This window comes from Staurois parvus, unplaced genomic scaffold, assembly GCF_062004578.1.
Source record: "Staurois parvus isolate SC_StPar_1 unplaced genomic scaffold, SC_StPar_1.0 ptg000195l, whole genome shotgun sequence".
Lineage (NCBI taxonomy): Eukaryota > Metazoa > Chordata > Amphibia > Anura > Ranidae > Staurois > Staurois parvus.
The window spans coordinates 6,611,085-6,638,194 of NW_028317991.1; the positions used below are offsets into that span (position 1 = coordinate 6,611,085).

Below are 27,110 nucleotides of genomic sequence, written 5' to 3' on the forward strand. Positions count from 1 at the left end.
TGGAAGAGAGTACACAGAGTTCCCAGCACAGCTAGAGAACGGACCACGCTGTGCTCTCCTGCCTGGTGTGGTCAGTTTTTTTTTTGTTTTTTTTTTAAATAGGAAAGCAGAGGGATTGGCAGGAACACCAAGCATTTCACACAAAGATAGAAATACAAAGAGAACAGGATACATTTTCATATAAGTACATGTGACAGCAGGCCCATATTGGGAACATGAAATGTTGTATTGTCAAAACAAGGAATAGGGGAGGAGAAAGGGCCGATCCTTTCTTAACATGTTACACCCTGAATATGAGTGTAACATGTTACAAAAGGTGAACTTCTCCTTTAATGTGCATGTCCAGGAATTCTCTTTTTTTCCCCCCATACTTACATTGGTCCAGCCTAGCTCAATGTAAGTATCCACATCTGATGGGCCAATAGGAATGCTGACAATCACTGTAGTTCGCACTACCTATGGTGATAGCCACGCTCTTCCGAATGCTGCTTCAATGGCTTCTCCTATGCACACAGTACTGAGTGGGGTGCTCGCTTGGCACCTCCACCACTCACAAAATGCCATATTTTTTTCAATGTATACAAGATCTTCACTAATTGGACAAGGTGGAAAGCAGGAGTAGATAACATCACAATCTTCACCATGTCCACCTGACCCCTTTCTTGGAGAAGTCGTCGTTGCTTGGAGAAAGGGGGACAATCCCCCGAAAAACAGGTCAGTGGGTATCGTTATCCACGCAATTCCATGAGGTTGGAGAGCGAACTTCTGGATTCTATTATCTTGACACGCCACTAATCCATTGTGATTTGAGTATAACATGTAATTTTTTAACCCTTAATAAAGTGCTGTAGATCAATCTCTCTTTGTTATGTTTACAATTATCACTGAAAGTAAATCCTGTTCCTAGAACAGGAATAAAGGGGAAACTTTCAGTGGGGAAGGTGGTCACTTTGGAGGGGTTTTCTCTCACTTCCTGTTTTGGCTATAGGACAGGAAGTGAACGTATATCTACCCAATGGGACACATCTGGGGGGGGGGGGGGACATTATAACCTCCCATTATTCTATCCAAAATGAGAAAAAAAATGTTTTGCCTTTAGATCTACTTTCATGACAGTCACTGTGCAACTGAAACTTAAACTAATGCAAGGTAGGTCACTTACCCTCGGACACTGTGGTGGGAGCAGTGTGGTGCGCATGTTGTACGGGATGTCAGGCGGTATGGTAAATGGCTTTAAGTTCTCCCTGGCTGGAAAACAAAGAGAGTGAATAGTTATATATGACCTGCAGGTGTCCGTTAGGTACTGCAATTCATAGCCAGCTATGACAGCATACTGTGTGACAAGTGATGCAAGGCTCTGTAATTCAATAATAAAATAGTAATACATCAATAATAAAAAGGAAGAGCAGCTTGCTGGATAATTCCATATAGCCCAAGAGGGGGTTATGACCCTCCCCCACGCATACATATGTAGTGGCACACAGTATTCATACATGTCATATGCACATTTTTGCATTTGCTGCTCATTTCAATAGATCTGCATTAAGTACATATACACCCACAAAATGCTATGCTTTTTTTTTTTTTCGTTTTGTTTTTATTTTTTGTTAAAAAGGCATTAAGCTGCAGTGCAGAGAACTAGCCACACAGTAATTAATGGGGTTTCTATTTAACCCCTTCAGCTCCCAAACCTGTATATATTCTGTGGACCACAGCAATTTTTAAAATTCTGCTATGGACCTATTCATTTGGCATATCAGCCAACCAGGCTCTTTAACCACTGGAAAATTGTAACCCCTTCACGAGCAGGGCATTGTTTGCTATTCAGCACTGCACTATTTTAACTGGCAATTGCACATGCAACACTGTACACAAATGAAATCTGTATAATTTTTTTTCACAAAAACAGAGCTTTTTTTGGTGGTATTTAATTACCACTTTAATTAGGTTTCCTTTTTGCAACATAAATAAAAATAAATAAAAAAAATGTTTTCTTAGTTTGTTATAAAATTTTGCAAACAAATAATCTTTCTTCATAAATTTAGGCCAAAATGTATTCTGCTATGTTTCTATGGTAACAAATAACCCAAAACAATGTATATTATTTAGTCTGTGTGAAAGTTATAGAATCTACAAACTAGGGTATATATTTGATAATTGATCAATCCTCTGACTGGCAGGACAGTACACATATCCCCCAAATGACCCCTATTTTGATAGAAGACAGCATAGTGACACTGTACTACTCTAAGATGAAGGGAGGGGGATAGGGGATTTTTTTTCCTTTACAGTTTTATTACTTATAACAGTCATGATCACTGTTATAAGCAATAGTTGTAACTGTGATGAATGGCTCTCAATCATGACAGCTTACTTTTTATTGTAATGCTGCGAATAGCTATAACAAGTCACAATGAATAGGGTACCAGGTACCATGTGATAGCTGTGGACCAAATCACAGCTTCACAACAGTAAGCAAGCTAACATGAACGGAAGCTATTCATGACAGTTTTGCTTACGTTGTAATCATGTGATCACTATGATACCCAAGCTGCTCACAGTTGCTGGCTACCAATCTCTGTGATCCACAGTGTCCAATGGACACAGCTGTCACAGGTTGTTTGCGCATTTGCACGCCCCAGGAGGGCACGCCAGTGACATACCAGTATGTTGCTGAGCCTGTAGCTGCCACCCGTTAGCAGTAAATCTACAGTTAGCAAGCGGTAGATTGAAGGTGTCAAAAAAATTACAATTTCAGAAAACTTGCCATGCCTCTTACTAAATACCTCAGACTGCCTACTTTCCAAAAAGGATATATAGATAGATAGATAGATAGATAGATAGATAGATAGATAGATAGATAGATAGATAGGACATATACACACACACTGCTCAGCATAAATGAGTACACCCCTCTTGATTTTAATCAATATCTAAAAACACAAGAACAATTTCCAAAATTTTGATAAAACAGTTTTATAGAACATTTGTTTAGCGCATTACATGGACGTAAGGTTAATAATATAACTTACATTACAAACTCTTCAGTTTTACTTAAATTAGTTGATGCAAAAATGAATACATCCCTCAAAAACTACTCCATCTAGTATTTTGTATGACCTCCATGATTTGTAAGGACAACATCATATCTTCTAGGCATGGAATAAACAAGTTGGTGATATATTGCAACATCTTTTTCCATTTTTCAAGAACGACCTCTTTTAGAGCCTGGATACTGGATGGGGAGTGATGCTCAACTTGTCTCTTCAGAATTCCCCATAGGTGTTCAATTGGGTTCACATCAGGAGACATATGTGGTCACTCAAATCACTTTCACCCTGTTCTTCTACAGAAATGCAACCGTGGCCTTAGATGTGTGGTTTGGATCATTGTCATGCTGGAAAAGTGTGCGACGACCAAGGGCACGGAGTGATAGTAGCACCTTCTCTTTCAATATAGAGCAATACATCTGTGAATTTATATCATCAATGAAATGCAGCTCCCCGACACCAGCAGCACTCATGCAGCCCCACAGAAGGACACTGCCACCACCATTATTCACTGTAGGAACTGTCATATTTCTTTATACTCGTCACCTTTGCAATGCCATAGTTTTGAAGCCATCAGTTCCAAAAACATTTAATGCGGTCTCATCACTTCAGAGTACAGAGTCCCAGTAGTCTTTGTTTTTAAGCATGGGCCTGGCAAATTCTAGGTGGGCTTTTTTGTGCATGGGCTTTAGGAGATACCTCCTTCCTGGACAACACCCATGTATGCCATTACTCTACAATGTAAACTGTATTGTGTCATGGGACACAATCACATCAGTTTGGCTTTCTACTTTATTCAACAGCAGTGAACTTGCATGGCGATTTTCTTCAACCCTTCTGATCAGAAGACACTCCTGTCGAGGTATTAACTTCTGCGGACAGCCTGGACGTCTCTGTGAGATGGATGCAGTTCCAAGTTTGTTACATTTTTGTATCACCTTTGCTACAGTATTCTGACTGATAAGTAAAGCTTTGCTGATCATCTTGTAGCCTTCACCTTTCCTGTATAAAGAAATTAAGTTCTGTATGAATTATGTATTTTCTCTTTCTTCCTTGTGACATTTCTTCCATGTGGTGACATAGCTGACAGCAAGAAATGGGAAGGAGTTTTCTTTTTTATCAACTGTCTGCTGGACATCCGTTTAATGACTTATTATACAAGATTTATATAGCGCCAACAGTTTGCATGGTGCTTTACAAAATTAAGGTAGACATAACATTTACAACACAATTTTAATGAATAATTAGACTCATTTGTAGTTGAATTCTTGTTAATTAGGATTTTGTGGTCTAAAATGTAGCTTTTCTCCTAAGACTTTCATTGGGGTGTATTCATTTTTGCAACGTGGTCTTGAATGAATTTAAAGAAAAATACTTTGTGTGTGCAAATTAACAAATCTTGCATGCAATGGCCCACATTTATGGGAGTATTCTGAAGTATAAATAAATAATGTTGATTCCGAAAGGAAAATAAAGGTTTTCTGACAAATCTGTTGGGGTGTACTCATTTATGCTGAGCACTGTATATACAATGCCTTGAAAAAGTATTCATACCCTTGAAATGTTCCATTTGGCACAACTGCAAACCTACCAAGACATGGCCGTCCACCTAAACCAGTGTTTCTCAACTCCAGTCCTCATGGACCCCCAACAGGTAATGTTTTTAGGATTTCCCTCAGATGAAACAGCTGTGGTAATTACTAAGGCAGTGAAACTGATCAAATCACCTGTGCAAAATAATGGAAATCCTGAAAACATGACCTGTTGGGGGTCCATGAGGACTGGAGTTGAGAAACACGGACCTAAACTGACAGGGCCGGGCAAGGAGAACATTAGTCACAGCCAAGACGCCCGTGGTAACTCTGCAGGAGCTGTAGAGATCCACAGCTCAGGTGGGAGAATCTGTCCACAGGACAACTATTAGTTGTGCACTCCACAAATCTGGCCTTTATGGAAGAGTGGCAAGAATAAAGCCATTGCTGAGTGAAATCCATAAATAGTCTCATTTGCAGGAAACAATGTGGGGGACACAGCAAACATGTGGAAGAAGGTGCTCTGGTCAGATGAGACCAAACTTGAACTTTTTGGCCTAAAAACAAAAACTATGTGTGGCAGAAAACTCTGCACATCACCCTGAACACACCATCCCCACTGTGAAACATGGTGGTGGTGGCATCATGTTGTGGGGATACTTTTCTTCAGCAGGGACATGGAAGCTGGTCAAAGTTGATGGGAAGATGGATGGAGCCCAATTCAGGGCAATCTTAGATGAAAACCATTTAACCACTAGCCTACAAGGCACTTATACCCCCTTCCTGCCCAGGCCAATTTCCAGCGCTGTCACACTTTCAATGACAATTGCACGGCCATGCAACACTGTACCCATATGAAATTTTTATCATTTTTTTGAGACAGATAAAGCTTTCTTTTGGTGGTATTTAATCACCTCTGGGATTTTTATTTTTTCTTAAACAAACCAAAAACCACAGAAAATTTTGAAAAAAAAATGTTTTTTCTTAGTTTTTGTTATATAATTTTGTAAATAAGTGATTTTTCTCCTTCACTGATGTGCGCTAATGAGGCTGCAGTGATGGGCACTGATAGGCTGCACTGATGGACACTGATAGGTGGCACTGATGAGGAGGCACTGGTAGGTTGCACTGAGGGGCATTGACAGGCATCACTGATGGGCACTGAAAGGCAGCACTGATACATGACACTGATATATGGCACTGATAGGCGGCACTGACGCACTGATAGGCGACACTGACTGGCACTGATTGGCAGCACTGATAGGTGGCACTGATGGGTGACATTGAAAGGCAGCTCAGATGGGCACTGATATGTGGCATTGATGTGCATTGGTATGCACTGATATGTGGCATTGATGTAGCACTGATGGGCACTGGCACTTCTGGGGTCACACTGATCATCAGGGCACACTGATCATCAGTGCCTTGATGATCAGTGTACATGTCCCCTCCGCGGAAAGCCGATTACCGGCTCTCCTCTCGAGCTGTCAGCGTGACAGCTCAAGAGGAGAGTAATGCCGATAACCGGCATTTCCGTTTACATGTGATCAGCTGTGATTGGACACAGCTGATCACATGACCGAGCCGACATCTTCGGCTCTTTCCGTGATCCGTTGTGTCCGAGGGACACAGCGCACTGGCATTTACCACACTGCACACTCCCTGAGCCGCGCATGCACAGTGAGAATGGTAGGACGTCATATGATGTCCTATCAGAACAAGAGAACCACCTTCCACCCGTCATTGTACTTATAGGGCGGGTAGAAGGTGGTTAAAGTCTGCAAAAGACTTGAGACTGGGGCGGAGGTTCACCTTCCAGCAGGACGACGACCCTAAACATAGAGCCAGAGCTACAATGGAATGGTTTAGATCAAAGCATATTCATGTGTTAGAATGGCCTAATCAAAGCCCAGACTTAAATCCAATTGAGAATATGTGGCAAGACTTGAAAATAGCTGTCCACAGACGCTCTCCATCCAATCTGACAGAGCTTGAGCTATTTTGCAAGGAAGAATGGGCAAAAATTTCAGTCTAGATTTGTAAAGCTGGTAGGGACATACAAAAGACTTGCAACTGTATTTGCTGCAAAAGGTGGTTCTGCAAAGTATTGCCTCCAGGGGGCTGAATACAAATGCATGCCACACTTTTCACAGATTTGTAAAACACACACACACACACACACACACAAACCAGCACTTGCTTGCTTGTTTTTTTTTTACCAAAGACATGTAGCAGAAAACATTTTGGCCTAAATAGGTCCTATAACAGAAAGCAGAAAACATTGGGGTTTTTCCCCCCAAAATTGTTTGTTTGTTCTTTTATCATTTATATAGCAAAAAACAGTGGTGGTCAAATAACACCAAAAGAAAGCTCTATTTGTGTGAAAAAAATGATAAATTTAATTTGGGTACAGTGCTGCATGACCGAGCAACTGTCATTTAACATAGAGCAGCGCTGAATAGCAAAAATGTTCCAACCAAGAAAGTTATAAAACCTTCTGCAAGTCAAGTGGTTAATGTGGTACCATGTTTTAATGAATACCATTATGATTTTTTTTTTTTTTATTAGGAGTGTGGACAAAAAAAATGTAAAATAAAATGTAAAAAAAAAATAAATGTATTAATGTAAAATTTGGGTACACAGATTATTCAAAGTTAACGGACACATGGGGGCTTATTTATATAGCTGGAGAGTGCAAAATCAGGCTCACTTCTGCATAGAAACCAATCAGCTCCCAGGTACTATTGCCAAAGCTTAATGGAACACGCTGAGGTTAAAAGCAGACTGGTTTCTAAGCAGAAGTGAGCCTGATTTTGCACTCTCCAGCTTTAGTAAATAACCCCCATATGGTCTTGATACTTGGGCACAGGTCACATTACAATGCTACCTCGAGACTGCAGTGTGTTGTGAAAGAATGAAGACTTGCAGCATTTTTCACAAGACACCTGACCTCATGTCATTGCTGCATCACAGCTGAGAACACAGCACTGAACTGTCATTTTGTGAAATTTTAATAAAGTTAAAAAGAAGAAAAAATAAACAAACGTTTCTTTGTACTTTAAGAACGCAAGCTCCCAACCCTCCCCATTGCCAAGCTTGTTTTAGCATGTGGGCTGCTAGCATAGTCTTGTTATGCGACTTGCCTTTCCGGTTCACCTGCTTGTGTATCATCTGTTCTGTCATGCTTTTAAAAAAAGTGTTATATCGCAGTTCTGCTTTTATTTTTTAAATTCCACAAGTTATGTAAAAAAACATTTCCTGTAATTCGTAAACTACAAAGTCTATGGATGACGATACTTTCATTCATTTTTTGCAGAATTTGCTTAGGCATGTGTCCAAACAAGATGGGCAGGAAGCGGCACTGCCCAAGCACAATGACTGAGCCAGTCCAAGAGCACAGACAGCAATGTACAGATGTTAGTGATAATAGTCACATTTCTGCACAGAAATTCCAGAGATCATATGACAGAGAGCAAAGGTGAGAGTGTAGCTTAGTCATCCACTGACCAGTAGTATGACATGCCAGATCATAATCAGGACCTGCCAAAACCGGCTCATCACACAAATGTCCCATGTCAGGAACAACATTTCTAGCGGACTTCTGAATTGAGCAGTTTCAGTAAAAGAGAACTGTAAGAGGAAGCAGTGTGAAGATTCAGCATAGCCAGAAATACCACAATATGTAAGATAGGCAATTTAATATTGTGCGACCTTGGCAACACCCCTACTGATGACGTATGTGGATACAAAACACGTCTGTGGATACGGAACGCGTCTAAGAGGAGCCCTTGTACGCAGTGACGTCACGCCACCGGATCACGGAGGTCCGGCGACCATCATAACAAACCAGCTGGTTAGTGCTAATACAGTGGGGATCGAAAGTTTGGGCACCCCAGCTAAAAATTTGTATTAATGTGCATAAAGAAGCCAAGGAAAGATGGAAAAATCTCCAAAAGGCATCAAATTACAGATTAGACATTCTTATAATATGTCAACAAAAGACAGATTTTATTTCCATCATTTACACTTTCAAAATAACCGAAAACAAAAAAAATGGCGTCTGCAAAAGTTTGGGCACCCTGCAGAGTTAATATCTTGTACTGCCCCCTTTGGCAAGTAACACAGCTTGTAAACACTTTTTGTAGCCAGCCAAGAGTCTTTCAATTCTTGTTTGAGGTATCTTTGCCCATTCTTCCTTACAAAAGTCTTCCAGTTCTTTGAGATTTCTGGGCTGTCTGTCATGCACTGCTCTTTTAAGGTCTATCCATAGATTTTCAATTATGTTGAGGTCAGGAGATTGTGAAGGCCATGGCAAAACCTTCAGTTTACGCCTCTTGATGTAATCCCCTGTGGATTTCGAGGTGTGTTTAGAATCATTATCCATTTGTAGAAGCCATCCTCTCTTTAACTTCAGCTTTTTCACAGATGGCATCAAGTTACCATCCAAACTTTGCTGAAATTTTATTGAATCCATTTTTCCTTCTACTCGTGAGATGTTCCCTGTGCCACTGGCTGCAACACAACCCCAAAGCATGATTGATCCAACCCCATGCTTAACAGTTGGACAGAGGTTCTTGTCATTAAATTCTGTGCCCCTTCTTCTCCAAACGTACCTTTGCTCATTCCGGCCAAAAAGTTCAATTTTAACATCGGTCCACAGAACTTGTTTCCAAAATGCATCAGGCTTGTCTATATATTCATTTGCAAAGTTCGAACGATGATTTTTGTGGTGAGGACGTAGAAGAGGTTTTCTTCTGATGACTCTTCCATGAAGACCATATTTGTACAAGTATCTCTTTATAGTGGAATAGTGTACCACAACTCCAGTGTCTGCCAGATCTTTCTGGAGGGATCGTGCAGTCAAACATGGGTTTTGAATTGTTTTTCTCACAATCCTGCGAGCTGTTCTGTCTGATATTTTTCTTGGTCTTCCAGATCTTGCTTTAACTTCCACTGTTCCAGATGACTGCCATTTCTTAATTACATTCCGAACAGAGGATATTGACATCTGAAAACGCTTTGCTATCTTCTTATAGCCTTCTCCAGCTTTGTGAGTGTCAACTATTTTCAGTTTCAGTTTTCTAGACAACTGCTTAGAAGAACCCATGGTGCTGATTGTTGGAGCAAGGTCAGATGAGTCTGGGCATTTAAAACCTTTGAGATTGACATAACCTGGTCTTCCCAGACGATGATTGAGAACAATCCATGACACTGGCAGGTCTCAGCTTTGCAAAGGGGGCAGTGCATGCTATAAATTCTGCATGGTGCCCAGACTTTTGAAGACGTCATTTTTTTGTTTTCTGTTATTTTGAAAGTGTAAATGATGGAAATAAAATCTAACTTTTGTTGACATATTATAAGAATGTCTAATCTGTAATTTGATGCCTTTTGGAGATTTTTCCATCTTTCCTTGGCTTCTTTATGCACATTAATACAAATTTTTAGCTGGGGTGCCCAAACTTTCGATCCCCACTGTACATGTATAGTGTATAAGCAACCTGGATGGCTGCCTCTTTATAGTCATGTGAGCGGTTTTTCATGTCCTTATAACCTGCCTTAATTACCTGTATGCTCTGGTGTTCATATAATTTTATTAATTTCATAATAAACCATTTTTTAAACCTACTACACTATGGGCATCTCTGTTTTTTGCCCCACACCGAGCTACTGAGCCTCCTCCCAGGACCACAGGGGACCAGTCAAGATTTAAAAAGGAGGGAAGCCTTCTGACCAGACCCCCGAGTGACAACCCATCGTTACAGGAGTTTTCTGTACCATTTTTACCCATCACCAGACCACCATCTGCTCACATGAAGATAAGATAGTTAAGATACTTGTCACCCTTAATGAACTTTATTGCACTGGACACTTTGTTACCACGATTACCCGTTTTGATCATCCCTTGGACATATTTTATCTTATCTGCGGTTCTATTATCAATTAGGTGGTTTATATTTATTCATTCATCTAGCGCTGCACTGTGTGGTTTTTACTTACTATTAATATATACAGTTAGATCCATATATACTTGGACACAATTTTAGATATTTTCAGGTATTTACCAAAACATATTCAAGTTAGGCTACGTTCACAAAAAACAAAAAAAAAGGTATACCGCTCAGGCAAACAATCCAGATCAATCCACGCAAGGTGCAGGCTCTGGCTCGCCACCACAGACGATGCAACAGGAAGAAGGGTCAGCCGCACACCGGAGGATTGATGACTATAGTGTATATTTATTGATCCATAGGACACGAATACAGGACTTGTTAACGCGTTTCACACGAGCTCGTGCTTAATCATTATTTTTGTGTGTCCTATGGATTAATAAATACACACTATATTCATCTGTCCTGGGCTACTAGTGTTGTCAGCAGGCGGCAGGCGTTTAGGAAGCGTTTTTACCGCTTTCCAAACGCCTGGGAAAATTCTGCACATTGCAGCACATAGTGCTGTTCACAGGAAGTGTTAGCGTCGCGGCAAAACGGATGCCTCTGGTCGAGTCAGGAGGAGTTGAAGCCTCCTATTCAAGTCTATAGTGGCCGGCGTTTGTGAGGCATTTGCGGAGCTTTAACACTATTCAAACTTCATTATAGGCGTTTGTGGGGCGTTTTTAACGCTTGGCAAAAGCCTACCAACCACCATAAACCACGAATACGGCGTTTTTGGAGCGTTTGTGGAGCGTTAAAAATGCTTCACAAACGCCGGACCAACGCTTGTCAAACGCTATAGGGGCCTTTGGCAAGAGTTGGAAAAAAAGTCAAGTGTGAACGAGCCCTTATAATTATATAATGGATATGGACTGAAAGTGCACACTCTCAGGTTTAATTTGAGGGTATGTACATCCAAATTGGAGGAAGGGTTTAGGAATTACAGCTCTTAAGAATAACCATCCCCTTTTTTCAATGGACCAAAAGTAATTGGACAATTGAATCAAACGCTATTTCATGGCCAGGTGTGGGCTACCCCTTCGTTATTTCTTCATCAATTAAGCAGGTAAAAGGTCTGGAGTTGATTCTAAGTGTGGTATTTGCTTTTGGAATCTATTGCTGTGAACCTACATCATGCGTTCAAAGGAGCTGTCCATGCAAGTGAAAAAGGCCATTGAAAGGCTTCAAAAAAGAAACAAATCCATAGGAGAGATCGCAGCAACATTAGGAGTGGCCAAATCAACAGGTTGGTACATTCTGAAGAAAGAAGAACGCACTGGTGAGCTCAGCAACATAAAAAGGCATGGACGTCCATGGAAGACAACAGTGGTGGATGATCGCAGGATCCTCTCTATGGTAAAGAAAAACCCATTCACAACATCCAGACAGGTGAAGGACACTCTCCAGGAGGTGGGCGTATCATTGTCAAAGTCTGCAATCAAGAGAAGACTTAACGAGAGCAAATACAGAGGGTTCACCACAAGGTGCAAACCATTCATAAGCCTAAAGAATAGAAAGCCAGATTAGACTTTGCCAAAAAAACATCTAAAAAAGCCAGACCAGTTCTGGAAAACCTTTTTTTGGATCAATGAAACTAAGTTTAATCTGTACCAGAATGACGGGAAGAAAAAAGTGTGGAGAAGGCTTGGAACAGCTCATGATCCAAAGCACACAACGTCCTCTGTAAACCATGGTGGTGGCAGTGTGATGGCATGGGCATGCATGGCTTCCAGTGGCACTGGGTCATTGGTGTTTATTGATGATGTGACAGAAGACAGAAGCAGCCGGATGAATTCTGCAGTGCTTAGAGATATACTGTCAGACCAGATTCAGCCAAATGCAGCAAAGTAGATTGGACGGCGCTTCCAAGTACAGATGGACAATCATCCAAAACACACTGCAAAAGCAACCCAAGAGCTTATGAAGGAAAAGAAGTAGAATATTCTGCAATGGCCGAGTCAATCACCTGATCTCAACCCAATTGAACATGCATTTCACTTGCTGAAGGCAAAACTAAAAGGCTGAATGACCCACAAACAAAGAACAACTGAAGACAGCTGCAGTTAGAGCCTGGCAAAGCATCAGAAAGGAGGAAACCCAGTCTTTGGTAATTTCCATCGGTTCCAGACTTCAGGCAGTCATTGCCAGTAAAGGATTCTCAACAAAATATTAAAAATGAACATTTTATGATTATATTCATTAGACCAATTACATTTGAGCCCTGGAAAATTGAGGGACATGTATAAAAATGGCACTGGGAACATGTTACCGATGCTCGGTAGTTCATTGAGAACTACAAGCAGTCATCTGCAATGGCTGATGGTAGTTGTAGTTCTCTCATTCACAGAACTCTGAATGAGTGTCGCAGCCGGATGGGTGAAACCCTTGCATGGGCAATTTTTTTTTTTCTTCTTTTCAATTTTTACAGCTGGTGCTGTCACAAAAAAACCCTAAAAACTTAGTCTCATGATGCAAATGCTACTTTAAGTATCACGAGTACTGCTTTCATTCAGACTGCATAGCCTCGTTATACTTCAGGCAGGTTGCAGATACAAGAGCTACACAAACTGCAGTATTTGTCTTCCCTCCTTTTTTTTCTTTTGCTCATTCATACAACACCCTGTATTTTGTGAATGGTTAACAATGCACAAAGGGGGAGATTTACTAAAAATGGTGCACACAGAATCTGGTGCTACTGTGCATAGGAACCAATTAGCTTCCAGGAATTATTGTAAAAGCTTAACTGAAGAAGCTGAAGTTAGAAGCGGATTGGTTACTATGCACAGCGGTATCAGATTCTATGTGCACCAGTAAATTTCTCCCAAGGAGTCCTGTAAATGGGAGGGACAGAGTATGGCTTCTACTTATGAGAGCCACAGCTCTCAGTTGCAGTGCCAGAAGTTTATTACTACCCAATCTGAATAAAAGAAATAACAGCATTACTTCAATATGTTATACAACTCATAAGACTTAAAGCCCACTATTAGCCCAGGTTCACACATGTACAGTGCGGCACATCGCATGTGATTCTCACAGAAACCGCACCACATTCCTGTGCAAATCACATGCGATTTCTGTGCAGTGCAATTTGAGCCATACATTTTGCATGGTTCAGATCGCACCGCATCAATAGTGCAGGACCCTTTTTTTTGTCCGCACCAAAAAATCGGATCGCATGGGTATTCACACCTATGCGATCCGATTCTGCACATCACACTGCGTTTTGCAAACTGATTTCAGGGTGTTAACTTAACATGCACACCTGCAGCGGTTCACATGAACTGGGTGAGATTATGATGCAGTGGGGAAATCGCACAGAAACCGGTGCAAAATTCCGCACAGCATCAGTGTGAACCCAGGCTTAAAGTCCGTCTAAATAGTTTGTTTGAATCAATACACAGCGTCCTCTGATGATCCAGCACGGAAATCATGCTGTCATGCACCAGTTTCACCACCTCAGCCAATCAATATTCTCTCATAGAATACAAAGCTTCTTGTGAATGGCTGAGCAGTGCTCAGCTTGTTCAATTCCATTTCGTAGCTGAGGCAACATACCATTACGCTAGGCTTACACCTATGGGTTCTGTGCGGCCAGCGTTTGCATGGGCACCGCAGCCCATTCCCCTGAATAGGTTGCAAGAAAAAGGTCCCTACACCTTTTTAAAACAGCAGCAAAATTACATGTCGCGCTTGCACTATGCGATTTCCTGCACCCACAAACACATTGCGGATTTAGATGCGTGGGGGTGCTCATAGCTGATGCATTCCCTAGCCTTGGGCTCTGCATAGCACTAAATTGTTTTTTGTACACAAATTTACTCTTCTTTACGCTCATTCTTTGGGGCTCCTCTTTGTACATATTACTATTGCAACTTTGTTAAAACCGAATAAACACCTCTTAAAAAAATATATATATATATATAATAAATGAATGGCATCCACACGCGTCTGCTCAGCCAAATTGCGCTTTTCTTTTACAACCACCTGCACAAGTGTGAACCTAGAATACAGCATTCCCAGCAAGCACAGTAAATTAGTTTTTTTGGCCAGCTTGGCTCAAACAATTTGAAAGGGACATTAAACATTGAGTAAGGCTTTAACTTGTTTATAACACTACAGATTGTTAAAAATATTTTACCTGCAATTCTGCTTTAAACAAGAAACTAATTCAGTTGCATAACATACAGTTATAAGGATGGAGAGAAAAAAAAAAAAAAACAACAAGTCCATCTAGTTCAAGTTATGTGAGTATGTATGTAAGATTTTTATTCTGTAACAATTCCTAAAGCCCAGTATATGCTCTTGCTGACCAGTCACGAACCTGGTAAGTCATCAGTCTTCAAGTAGTTGTACGGGGACGATGCCTGAAGCTGCAGGCATCAACCTGAAACCATTGTTTAGTGCCGACGGTCAACTTTCTTGTAATAGCAATTGGAGCAGCTAACTAGCCGCACGATTGCTATTACAAGCGGCAGTGGGGACGTCCCACTGGGAGTCCCATTCGACCAGCCGGCACTGCCTCCGCCTAATCAAGGAGCCGAACAAAGACCGTATTTGGCTTTGTTGAGCTCTGGTAAATAGAAAACAGGAAGCGATGACCTGACATCACTTCTGGTCTACTTGAAAACAATAAAAGCATTCAATCACACTGATCTTGGTGTTCTGAAATGTTTTTAAGGGCAGAGGACGGATTTGTGGTTTAATTGATCCCATATCCTGCAATATAGAGTACCTATTACAGGCCTATTGCTGTCACAAGAGATGTTTACATTCTTTGTGACAGCAATAAAAGTGATCAAAAAGCAGCATTTAAAAAGTGCAGCGAGGAGAAAGTGAGGGGTGCAGCTCCATGGACACACTGCTCAGGAGCACACAGACACTGTGTGCCTTCATGGCAACCAGCTTGCTATGGGGACAAACAAAAAAGGGGAGGAGACAAGATAGCAGCAGGGGACCCAAGAAAAGAAGGATCGGGGCCACTCTGTGCTGTACAACTGCACAGAGCAGGCGAGTATAACATTTTGTTAGTTTACATTAAACACACCCAGGATGGATAAAAATCAATGATTTTTTTTTTTATTTAAAATCGGATTCTTTTGATTTAAATCAGATTTTTTTTAAATAAAATGCTTTTTGAGGAAAATATATTACCATCCAAAGGTTATTCCATCATGAAATGAAGATTAGTTTTTTAATTATGTAGAATAAGGCTGTATATGTTTAATTGTTTTGGTAAATAAATTCCATGAATCCATTCACAATGTCATGCTCTTCCAGAGGTTTTTGTAAGATCATTGGGCAGTTTCTCTGCCTACAAGATATTATCACAGATGATCGGTTTACTTTTGCAGTTCTCAAAACTGAATTTGACTCAGCGGAGATCACATGCCTCTTCTTCACAGCAAAAATGTTATAACATGAACAGAGTTAAGAAAAAGACCTTCATCCTAACTTCTACAAACCTATGAATACAGAATCAACCCCTTCAGTGCGAAGTTTCAAGAAGTTCAGTGAATAGAATAGAAACAATATTTTTCTGATTGTTTGGAGTGGAATAGATCTGCACAAGAAGAAAGTGAAACTAAGTGTGAGGAGGAAGGGGCTGACAGTCTAAGTTTCTTAAAATATATACAGTCATGGCCGAAATTGTTGGCACCCTTGATATTTTTCCTGAAAATCAAGTATTTCACACAAAAAAGGTATTGCATTAACACATGTTTTGCTATACACATGTTTATTCCCTTTGTATGTATTGGAACAAATATAAAACAGAGGCAGAAAAGCAAATATGACATAATGTCACACAAAACCCCAAAAATGGGCTGGACAAAAGTATTGGCACCCTTAACTTAATATTTGGTTGCACACCCTTTGGAAAACATAACTGAAATCAGTCGCTTCCTATAACCATCAATAAGCTTCTGACACCTCTCACCCGGAATTTTGGACCACTCTTCCTTTGCAAACAGCTCCAGGTCTCTCTTATTGGAAGGACACCTTTTCCCAACAGCAATTTTAAGATCTCTCCACAGGTGTTCAATGGGATTTAGATCTGGGCTCATTGCTGGCCACTTCAGAACTCTCCAGCGCTTCTTTGCCATCCATTTCTGAGTGCTTTTTGACGTATGTTTGGGGTCATTGTCCTGCTGGAAGACCCAGGATCTTGGACGCAAACCCAGCTTTCTGACACTGGGCCCTACAGTGCGACCCAAAATCCTTTGGTAATCCTCAGATTTCATGATGCCTTGCACACAGTCAAGGCACCCAGTGCCAGAGGCAGCAAAACAACCCCAAAACATCATTGAACCTCCACCATATTTTACCGTAGGTACTGTGTTTTGTTCTTTGTAGGCCTCATTCCGTTTTCGGTAAACAGTAGAATGATGTGCTTTACCGAAAAGCTCTATCTTGGTCTCATCTGTCCACAAGACGTTTTCCCAGAAGGCTTTTGGCTTACTCAAGTACATTTTGGCAAACTGTAGTCTTGCTTTTTTATGTCTCTGTGTCAGCAGTGGGGTCCTCCTGGGTCTCCTGCCATAGCGTTTCATTTCATTTAAATGTCGACGGATAGTTCGCGCTGACACTGATGCTCCCTGAGCCTGCAGGACAGCTTGAATGTCTTTGGAACATGTTTGGGGCTGCTTATCCACCATCCGGACTATTCTGCGTTGCAATCTTTCATCAATTTTCCTCATCCGTCCACGACCAGGGAGATTAGCTACAGTGCCATGGGTTGCAAACTTCTTGATAATGTTGCGCACTGTGGACAAAGGCAAATCTAGTTCTCTGGAGATGGACTTGTAACCTTGAGATTGTTGATATTTTGCCACAATTTTGGTTCTCAGGTCCTCAGACAGTTCTCGTCTCCTCTTTCTGTTGTCCATGCTTAGTGTGGCACAGACAGACACACAATGCAAAGGTTAAGTGAACGTCTCTCCTTTTTATCTGCTTTCAGGTGTGATTTCTATATTGCCCACACCTGTTACTTGCCCCAGGTGAGTTTACAGGAGCATCACATGCTTGTAACATTCTTATTTATCCGCAGTTGTGAAAGGGTGCCAATACTTTTGTCCAGCCCATTTTTGGAGGTTTGTGTGACATTATGTCGAATTTGCTTTCTTTCCTCCCTTTTTTTGTTTTGTCCCAATACACACAAAGGGAATAAACATGTGTATAGCAAAACATGTGTTAATGCAATACGTTTCGTGAGAAATACATGATTTCCTGGAGAAATATCAAGGGTGCCAACAATTTCGGCCATGACTGTAGATTTTGTTTAGCCAAATTAGTTAACAAACATGGATGTTTAAGCAAATAATATATGCTGGAATGTTATTGTTTCAGATAAATAAATCTATTTAAATTGTTATTATTAAGGTAATGATTATTTTTCTCCTTCCTAAGTACAACAGAAAAGTTGTCCAAATAGAATGATTAACCTATTAAACTGGGGATAAAAAACTAATATGAAAAGTTGTTATTCTAAAAATCTTCATCTACTTGCATATTAAAGTTATACCAGCAAGAATTAGTCTTTATGTAGAAAACTAGGATTTAAATCAAGCCTTACTGACTAGTGATTTAAATCAGTTTGATTTAAATCAAATCCACCCTGAACACACCTAAAAGTATTTTTGAAGCTGTCCACTCTTAGCTAGTAGAGCTTCCTGGGAAGGGAGTTAGACATTTTTCCTGCTCTAACAATATAGAACCCTTTCTGCTATCTATGGTTAAACCACATTTTTTTTAACCTATCCGTGTATCCTTGTCAGGGACCTTAAAGTAAACAGTTTATTACATTTACTGGAGCGACCTTTAAAAAAAACCAAACAAAAAAAACACAACAAAAAGAAGAATTCTAGGCTAAACCTAACTAGTCTTAAAAATGCTCTCTCCCCCCAACCTAACACCTATGCTAAATAACTGTGCAAGAAAGATGTATATATTTACCTATTTTCAGCCCGCTTTGGTCTGGTCATGTGATTCAGCTCCCCTGTTTGTCAGTAGCAGCTGCAGGGGAGAGGAGGGAGGGGGCAACAATTGATGGGCCAAAAGAATCTAAGGCTGATATTGCCACTCTAGCCATTGCTGGAGTGCCCTTTCCCCTGCAGCCGCCACTGGGTGACACAGGGGAAATCAAACAACCAGATGGGAGCAGGCTGAAAATAGGTTCATATATACACATTTCTTACACAGATTAGTCAGCATAGGTATTAGGGGGGGGGGGGGGGGAAGCATTTTTAAGACTAGTTTGGTTCATCCTGCAATTCAGTTTTGATATATGTATGTAATCATATCCATTCTTCTTCCACAGAGTGAAGAATTGTAATCTATGTAATTGATTCTCATAGCTGAGGTCCTCAACCCCCCCCTATTAATTTTCTTGCCCTTAAGTGTAGACCCATGCAAAGGCGGCATGTGCCTGCATTCATGTCAAATGGGATGCAGCAGCTACACAAACACAGCCGCTGATCCCAATTTGGCAGCTGTGCGGGTGCATGGCCACAAACACAGACAGTGTACTTCCGAGATCTGCACCCGCACAGCCGTGCAGCTGCAGCATCCTAATTGGCATGAATGGGATGGCCTGCATGAGAATGCACAGAATACCTGTGCAGGTAAACACGGCCGTCGCATGGGTGTACACAGTTGTAAACTCGTGCAAAAGCTGAACTCCAGCTCAAGGATCATAAATGCGATGATGTCCTCGTAGCTGCAAATTTCTTTTGCAACACCAGATAACCAAATACATCTTTTCAGGAAATTCTGTACTGTGACATACCAACATCAGACATGGCAAGAAGATGTTCCTTCTCCACATCAGTCAAATCAGCGTCTGATATGCCAACAATTCGGCCATTCTGCAAATCCACCTGCTTATACAGGGTTTTTCTCTGTTTCCGCTCCATTTTGGTTTAGAATGCAGTTCTATCAGCAAGAGAAAATTTAATTACTAAAAACATTCAAACAAAATTGCATTAGAATGCAAAAGGCTAGTTCATCTTTGCAGTAAAATGCAGACAAGGGGCCCCAGTACTTGTAAAAACCACAGCATAGCCTTATAAATATGTAATTTATTGTAATCGCCATGCCTGTGGTGTGCACACAGCCTGGCTGAAGAACGAATACTGGGATCGATCAGACCCCCCCCATTGGACATTATTATACAGGATTTATATAGCGCCAGTTTGCTCAGCGCCCCCAACATTATTGAAACCAGCACTCCCCCCCTTGCAGTACCTGCACACGTTCAGTCCTGCACCTCTCACCCACAGCTTAGCTCAGCGCTACTGTGACAGTAGGGGGAGAGCGGCACTGCGAACGAGCAACACTTGAAAGAGGAAGAAAAATAAAAAAAAAGTTTAGATTTTAGATGTTATTTAAAAACTGAACTCCAGGTTGAATAAATGTTTTTCTGGTGTTTTAACCGCATTAGATAAACACCGGTCATCGCAAAAGAATAAAGAAGACAATCGTTTTCTACATGTCCTGTTCACTCCACAAGATTGGCATGCTATGCACCGCAGAATTGTGCTGACATGCTGTATTTTTCTGCAGCTCACTGGATAGCACTGCACTGCAGCACGAGCTGCTATACAGAGACGCAAATGAAGTGTCACTTTGACTTCAAATACAGTAAAAATATAAGTAAACAATGGGATATGCAGAAACGCATTACACAGCCAAGAGCTAAAGCTACAATCGGTGAGGAGAGCTCTGAGAGCTGATTGGACACACAGCAAACAGGAGCACAGCTGAGACTGTCAATCTACTGGAGGTCCCTCCCCATCACCATTTTTCTCTTGCTGTCAGAAAAACTTGTCAGAAGTGAATGACGACGATAACAGAGGAATGAAGCAATAGACAGAAATGACACTTGGTGCTCTCGATTGAGACAAATACACACTAGAGGAATATGCTTTGTTCATATTTCATGTATGAGGTTTACAACTAATTTAAAAGCGGAGCTCCACCGAAAGCAGAAGTTCCGCTTTAAGGACTGCTCCCCATTAAGGATTGGCACCTTTGGGGAACGGGTACCCAAATTTGACAGGCACCCGCTCCCACTTCCAGTCCGATCGCCTAGGCAATTGGAAGCGGAACGTGTCCTCCCTCCCTGTAGTCTTTAGGGACATGCAACAGGTCCCAGAAGACTACAGGACCATTCACGAAGCGCATGCGCAGTGGGTACCCGGCTATGAAGCCGCAAGCTATCACAGCCGGGTGCCCAAAGTGAAGATGCCGGCCTCCTGGAATACAGGACGGCCGGTGAAACGAGCTGCAAGGGACACACCACGGGACCGAGGGACAGGTAAGTGGCTGTTTTTTAAAAGTCAGCAGCTAGTTTTTGTAGCTGCTGACTTATTTTTTGATAGGTTATGTGGAACTCCGCTTTAAGCTTTCAAAATGAAAGCCGATTAGTTGTCATTCACTTCTGCTCCAGTCTTAGGGCTCATGTACACTGCAGCTGATAAACTCACGTTTAGGAGCTGTTCAGTGTTTTTTTCAGCAGGCCCTGAACTCACCCTAATTTTTTCCTATGGGTCCATGTACACATCTTCATTTACAGTCGTTTACAGGCATTTGAGTTTAGAGTCGATTTTTTGAATGCAGAAAACCTGCGTTCAGCAGTCGATTTTATCAGCGTTTCAAACGCAAAACGCTTGTAAACGCGGCAAATTGCGTTTATAAGCATTTGAAAATTCCCGACGTTGTCCAGAGCCTTTTTTCATCAGGAAAAATGGATGCAAAGCGTTTTCAAGGTACTGAAATGGACAAAACACTGAACACAGGATGTTCCTACCAAGCTTGTCACCCATTGAAATGACCAATTCACACCTCAGACCTCTCCCACCCTTGGAAACAAAAGATATGTTAATGACCATTCACACCTCAAATCCCTCATGAAGACCCCCTGCCAGGTGGCCTTAATGACTCCCTCCACCAGACACCTTTCCCACCCTTGGAAACAAAAGAAATGTTAATGAGCAACTCACACCTAAGCTAATCTCAACACAAACTGCTGTCTCTGCTTCTACTCTCTGTATTTCTCTGAAAAAGTCTGAATAATTAATAATTTACCACTTTTCAGTGCATTCTGGGCATTTGGGAGGTTCTCCTGTGCTTAGCTTTAAAAAACCATTCTAACCGCAAACATGCATAAACGCGGTATGCAAACGCGGCTAAACAGACGTTTTTTAACTTACGTTTCCCAGCAGTCCGTTTCATCCTTCAGAAGTGTACCGTGTACATGGAGCCTTAGGCTCCATTTGCACTAGGGCATTCTGAAAAAAGCTAACACAATCAAGTGTTTCTGCCTGCATTTTCAGAAAGAAAGAAAAAAAAAAAGTGTGTTTGCAGTGTCGTTATTTATTAATGGCACCCCAAACATGGTGCAATTGTGGCAAGCTTGTTGAACAAAAATCTCGGCCAAATGTGTCCGACAGTGCCAAAGTGTGGTACATGTGCTTCTTTGGCACGTTTGTCGAACATAGGGCAGCCTATTCAAGTGAATGGGCTGCCCTAAACATAATGCAGACAAATACGTGAAAACGCACAAATAAAAATACGCAGGAATACACTTTCCCACTATGCATATTGTAAATGGGGCTTTAGTAAGCTCGACTCGTTATGTCTTTGAGTGGACATGACACTTATTTTCAGAAAAAGAACAAACTAACATAACAGCACTTGGCTGAAAAACAAAACCGAGATGGACAGTTTAAGAAAAAAAAAAAAAAACAAAAAAACACACACACACACAATATATATATATATATATACATATACACACACACACACACACACACACAATCTCCCAGAAGTGAGTCCACCCCTCACATTTTTGTAAATATTTTATTCTATCTTTTCATGTGACAACACTGAAGAAATGACACTTTGCTACAATGTGAAGTAGTCAGTGTACAGCTTGTATAACATGTAAATTTGCTGTCCCCTCAAAATAGCTCAGCACACAGCCATTAATGTCTAAACCGCTGGCAACAAAAGTGAGTCCACCCCTAAGTGACAATGTCCAAATTGGGCCCAATTAGCCATTTTCCCTCCCCGATGTCATGTGAATGATTAGTGTTACAAGGTCTCAGGTGTGAATGGGGAGCAGGTGAGTTAAATTTGGTGTTATCGCTCTCACTCTCTTATACTGGTCACTGGAAGTTCAACATGGCACCTCATGGCAGAGAACTCTCTGAGGATCTGAAAAAAAGAATTGTTGCTCTACATAAAGATGGCCTAGGCTATAAGAAGATTGCCAAGAACCTGAAACTGAGCTGCAGCACAGTGGCCAAGACCATACAGCGGTTTAACAGGACAGGTTCCACTCAGAACAGGCCTCACCATGGTCCACCAACGAAGTTGAGTACACGTGCTCAGCGTCATATCCAGGGGTTGTCTTTGGGAAATAGACGTGAGTGCTGCCAGCATTGCTGCAGAGGTTGAAGGGGGGAGGGGGTTAGTCAGCCTGTCAGTGCTCAGACCATACGCCGCACACTGCATCAAATTGGTCTGCAAGGCTGTCGTCCCAGAAGGAAGCCTCTTCTAAAGATGATTCACAAGAAAGCCAGCAAACAGTTTGCTGAAGACAAGCAGACTAAGGACATGGATTACTGGAACCATGTCCTGTGGTCTGATGAGAACAAGATAAACTGATTTGGTAAAGATGGTGTCAAGTGTGTGTGGCGGCAACCAGGTGAGGAGTACAAAGACAAGTGTGTCTTGTCTACAATCAAGCATGGTGGTGGGAGTGTCATGGTCTGGGGCTACAGGAGTGCTGCCGGCACTGGGGAGCTACAGTTAATTGAGGGAACCATGAAGGCCAACATGTACTGTGATATACTGAAGCAGAGCATGATCCCCTCCCTTTGGAGCCTGGGCCACAGGGCAGTATTCCAACATGATACGACCCCAAACATACCTCCAAGACAATCACTGCCTTGCTAAAGAAGCTGAGGGTAAAGGTGATGGACTGGCCAAGCATGTCTCCAGACCTAAACCCTATGGAGCATCTGTGGGGTATCCTCAAACGGAAGGTGGAGGAGCGCAAAGTCTCTAACATCCACCAGCTCCGTGATGCCGCCATGGAGGAGTGGAAGAGGACTCCAGGACTCCAGTGGCAACCTGTGAAGCTCTGGTGAACTCCATGCCCAAGAGGGTTAAGCCAGTGCTTGAAAATAATGGTGGCCACACAAAATATTGACACGTTGGGCCCAATTTGGACATTTTCACTTAGGGGTGGACTCACTTTTGTTGCTAGCGGTTTACACATTAATGGTTGTGTGTTGAGTTATTTTGATGGGACAGCAAATTTACACTGTTATACAAGCACTACATATAACAATATAGTCCTCATATATATCAAGTAGAAAATGTGACTTCAGGATACCACTGCATCCACAATAATACAATCCTCATATGTGAAAGTCCTTATCAGTTTCCATATAGACTAAGGCTGGCCATACATTATACAAGGGGGGCTACAGCAATTGGACATCTTAGCCACCGCTGGTGGCCACCTGTAATCACTGGGGTCAGCATTTTTGTTTCTTTATCTTTTCACCTCTGCTTTGGAAATAAAGTATTTTACGCAGTATCACGCTATGTGATGTACCTTATTGGGCTCTTTATGAGCACCACCCTTTCGCAGTACCAAGCTTAAGGAGGGACCCCAGAGGTGCATGAATGTCTGAGGAATCAGAGAACCTTGCATGATGGATGAATGGTGAGGACCAGAGAACACAGCTTTGTCTGGGAGCCAAGGACCTAGATGTATCTGACAAGAAAAGACAACTTCTTTCATGCGTTTTATAAACGCACTTCTGGTGAGTGCGCATTTCATTTATTTCCCTGTTCATCTTCGGATCATTTATCCTTAAGGAAGGAGACCGGACAGAACCTGCACATCACACTTTTTTATGTTTTTGGACACTAGATTGAATAACGCATTTATGAGAATTATAATTTAATATCTTTATTTTGAAGCAATATTGATATTCGATTATTCGTACTAATAGCGCTGCACCTTTTCTCTATACGTTGTCTTGGAAGGCTATGTTGGTTGCCTTTTTTGGTGTTCTAGCGGCTTGTATCTGATTTTGACCACAGTAAGCGCTCGCTATACAAATCTATATCTATTATACAATTATCTTCCAATTTTCTGCCCAATTTCCTTTAGATTTACCTTCAACTGTGTAGTGCAAGGCTTAAATAAAGGAATGCGCTAATTGGATACAACTGAAAGTGTTGTTTAGGTTTGTCCTCCTATAATATTGTTTTTGGTAAATCTAAACCACAAATCTCGAGAAAATTGTATAATGTATGGCCAGCCTAAATCCATCCCATCCATGTGCACAGAGCTGAAGTTTACTATATCACCACTTGTGAGATACCTTCACCATCAGCCTCTCACCTGATATATATGACCTACTAAATTTCGGTTTTGTTGCACCTTGAACCCTATTATCCCTGGGTTACGGGGATTATCTTCCTGGTGGGTTGCTCAGTACCACTGGTGCAGGTCAATCATCGATGGATATATATGAAAAAATTAACATAGTGTATACTAGTAATATCCAATTTAATATAAAATATATGTAAAAAACACATTCACCTTGGCCCTACATAGTTATTGGTAAATCTAGAAAAGATTGTACAGACTGTAGGGTACCGCCAGGTTAAAACTGGCCATAGATGGGTACATTTTTTTTTTCATTGAACCAGACCCTAGTTCCCCATCCACACACTCAATGTGGATGGGGGAATAATTCCAAATGAGCTATTGTATTCTGACAGTGATAAATCCAAGGTGATCAGTGCACAATAAGAACCATATAATCTATCAATAAGCCATGGCATTTAGACAAAATCCATAGAGTGCCCATAGTAGTCCATGTAAATCTTTTGCACGAAGTGGCAACCTTCCCAGAGTTTGCCAGCCTTGTAAGTAGGAAAGAAGGGGGAGAGAAAAAATGTGGAGTGATAATTAACTACTTGCCTACCAGGCATTTATACCCCCTTCCTGCCAGGCCAATTTTCAGCGCTGTCGCACTTTGAATGACAAGCGGTCATGCAACATTGCACCCATATAAAATTTTTATACTTTTTTTCACACAAATAGAGCTTTCTGTTAGTGGTATTTAATCACCACTAAACATTTTATTTTTTGCACTATAAACAAAAAAAGAGCAAAAATTTTGAAAAAAAAAAGCTTTTCTTTGTTTCTATTATAAAATTTTGCTAATTTTTCTCCTTCACTGATGTGCATTAATGAGGCTGCACTGATATGAGCAATGATGGGCACTGATAGATGGCACTCACGGTAGGCACTGGTGGGTGGAACTGCTGGGCACTGATCATCAGTGCCGATCTGTTTTCTGACAATAGCCGGTTACCGGCAGTACCTTCCTCACGCTGAGACAGCATGAGGAAAGTGCAGCCGATAACCGGCAACTGCATTTACCCGGTGATCTGCTGTGTCACTGGACACAACTGATCACGTGGTAAAAGGCCGCTGTGATTGACCTTTCACCACATCACATGATCATCTGTGTCCATAGATGCCGGTGGCGCGTGGTAGGGAGAGTTCTCTGAGGACGTTATATGACACCCTCCCAGAACTGGACAATTGCAATGTAGCCATTGTGGGGGCCGGTCAGATCGTAACATGTTACACCCTGAATATGGGTGAAAATTAGATGAACCTATCCTTTACCCTCCCTAGCGGTCTGATTATGTCAGTATTTCTGTGCTCAAAGAGGTACTTTTTTTGCATGGAAATATGTTGTTTTTTTATTGTAGGCCTGTAATTGTTAGTAATGACTCACTGAAATCTGTCCGAACAAGAGTCTAGTAAACATCCCGGGTATGATACAATTTGAAACACGAAATCATAAATGATAATATAATCATAAAAAATAATAATACATTTAATTCAATAATGTAATCAAACCAAAAACACTGAAATCTGAAAGAGCGCCAAGTTTGCACATCACTGTGTCCAGTCACAGAATCGTTTTCAGTGTCTGATGACGAATTTCCCCCACGAATCATTATCACTCAAATCTGCAAGTGGTTCTAATTTACTATCGCTGTTCTCTAGTCGCTTTTGACCTAAAGGGACGCTTTTTGGACGCCATGGTCGTTTCTCAGTTTCCAGGCAGAAAGAACAGTAAAAATGCAGGCAGGGCGCAGGACAAAGCACTCGGGACAAAATGTATGTGAAATGCTTTGATACAGGAATGTTATACTATGTGATTTTAGTGTATTGAGTGAATGTCACATTTTACAATTTTTGAATCTCCCGCCGGTTCCGTCCCCATACATCCCGACGCTCGCAGGGAACGGAACCCAGAAGATGGATGCCGGCATCGGCCGGAGATGGCCGGGGACGCTGCAGGGGACACATCACGGGAGCGCAGGACAAGGTAAGTGCTGGAGAGATCCCTGAGCAACACTGCAAGGTATTCCCGAGCGTAGCTCAGGGTTACTGCTTGTGGTACTGAAAGTTAACCCCGAGCTACACTCGGGAATACCGCCAGGGATGGTTAAACAGGAAGGGATGACCTGACATCACTTCCAGTTTACTT

At 41.6% G+C, this 27,110-nt stretch overlaps 1 protein-coding gene across 3 annotated transcripts in view; it reads right to left on the reverse strand.

Moving 5' to 3' along the window:
• TTC3 (tetratricopeptide repeat domain 3) overlaps nt 1-27,110 on the reverse strand; it is a 192,774-nt gene that overhangs the window by 164,816 nt on the left and 848 nt on the right. For 2 of the 3 annotated variants that reach the window (XM_089677912.1, XM_089677911.1), the window contains exons 2-3: nt 19,295-19,440; nt 1,163-1,248 (exon numbers count right to left, since the gene is read on the reverse strand). In XM_089677912.1, coding sequence (XP_089534038.1) covers nt 1,163-1,248; nt 19,295-19,421 — 213 coding nt within the window. In that variant the 5' untranslated portion in view covers nt 19,422-19,440. The remainder of the gene's footprint in view (nt 1-1,162; nt 1,249-19,294; nt 19,441-27,110) is intronic. The other variant, XM_089677913.1, reaches the window with a different exon arrangement.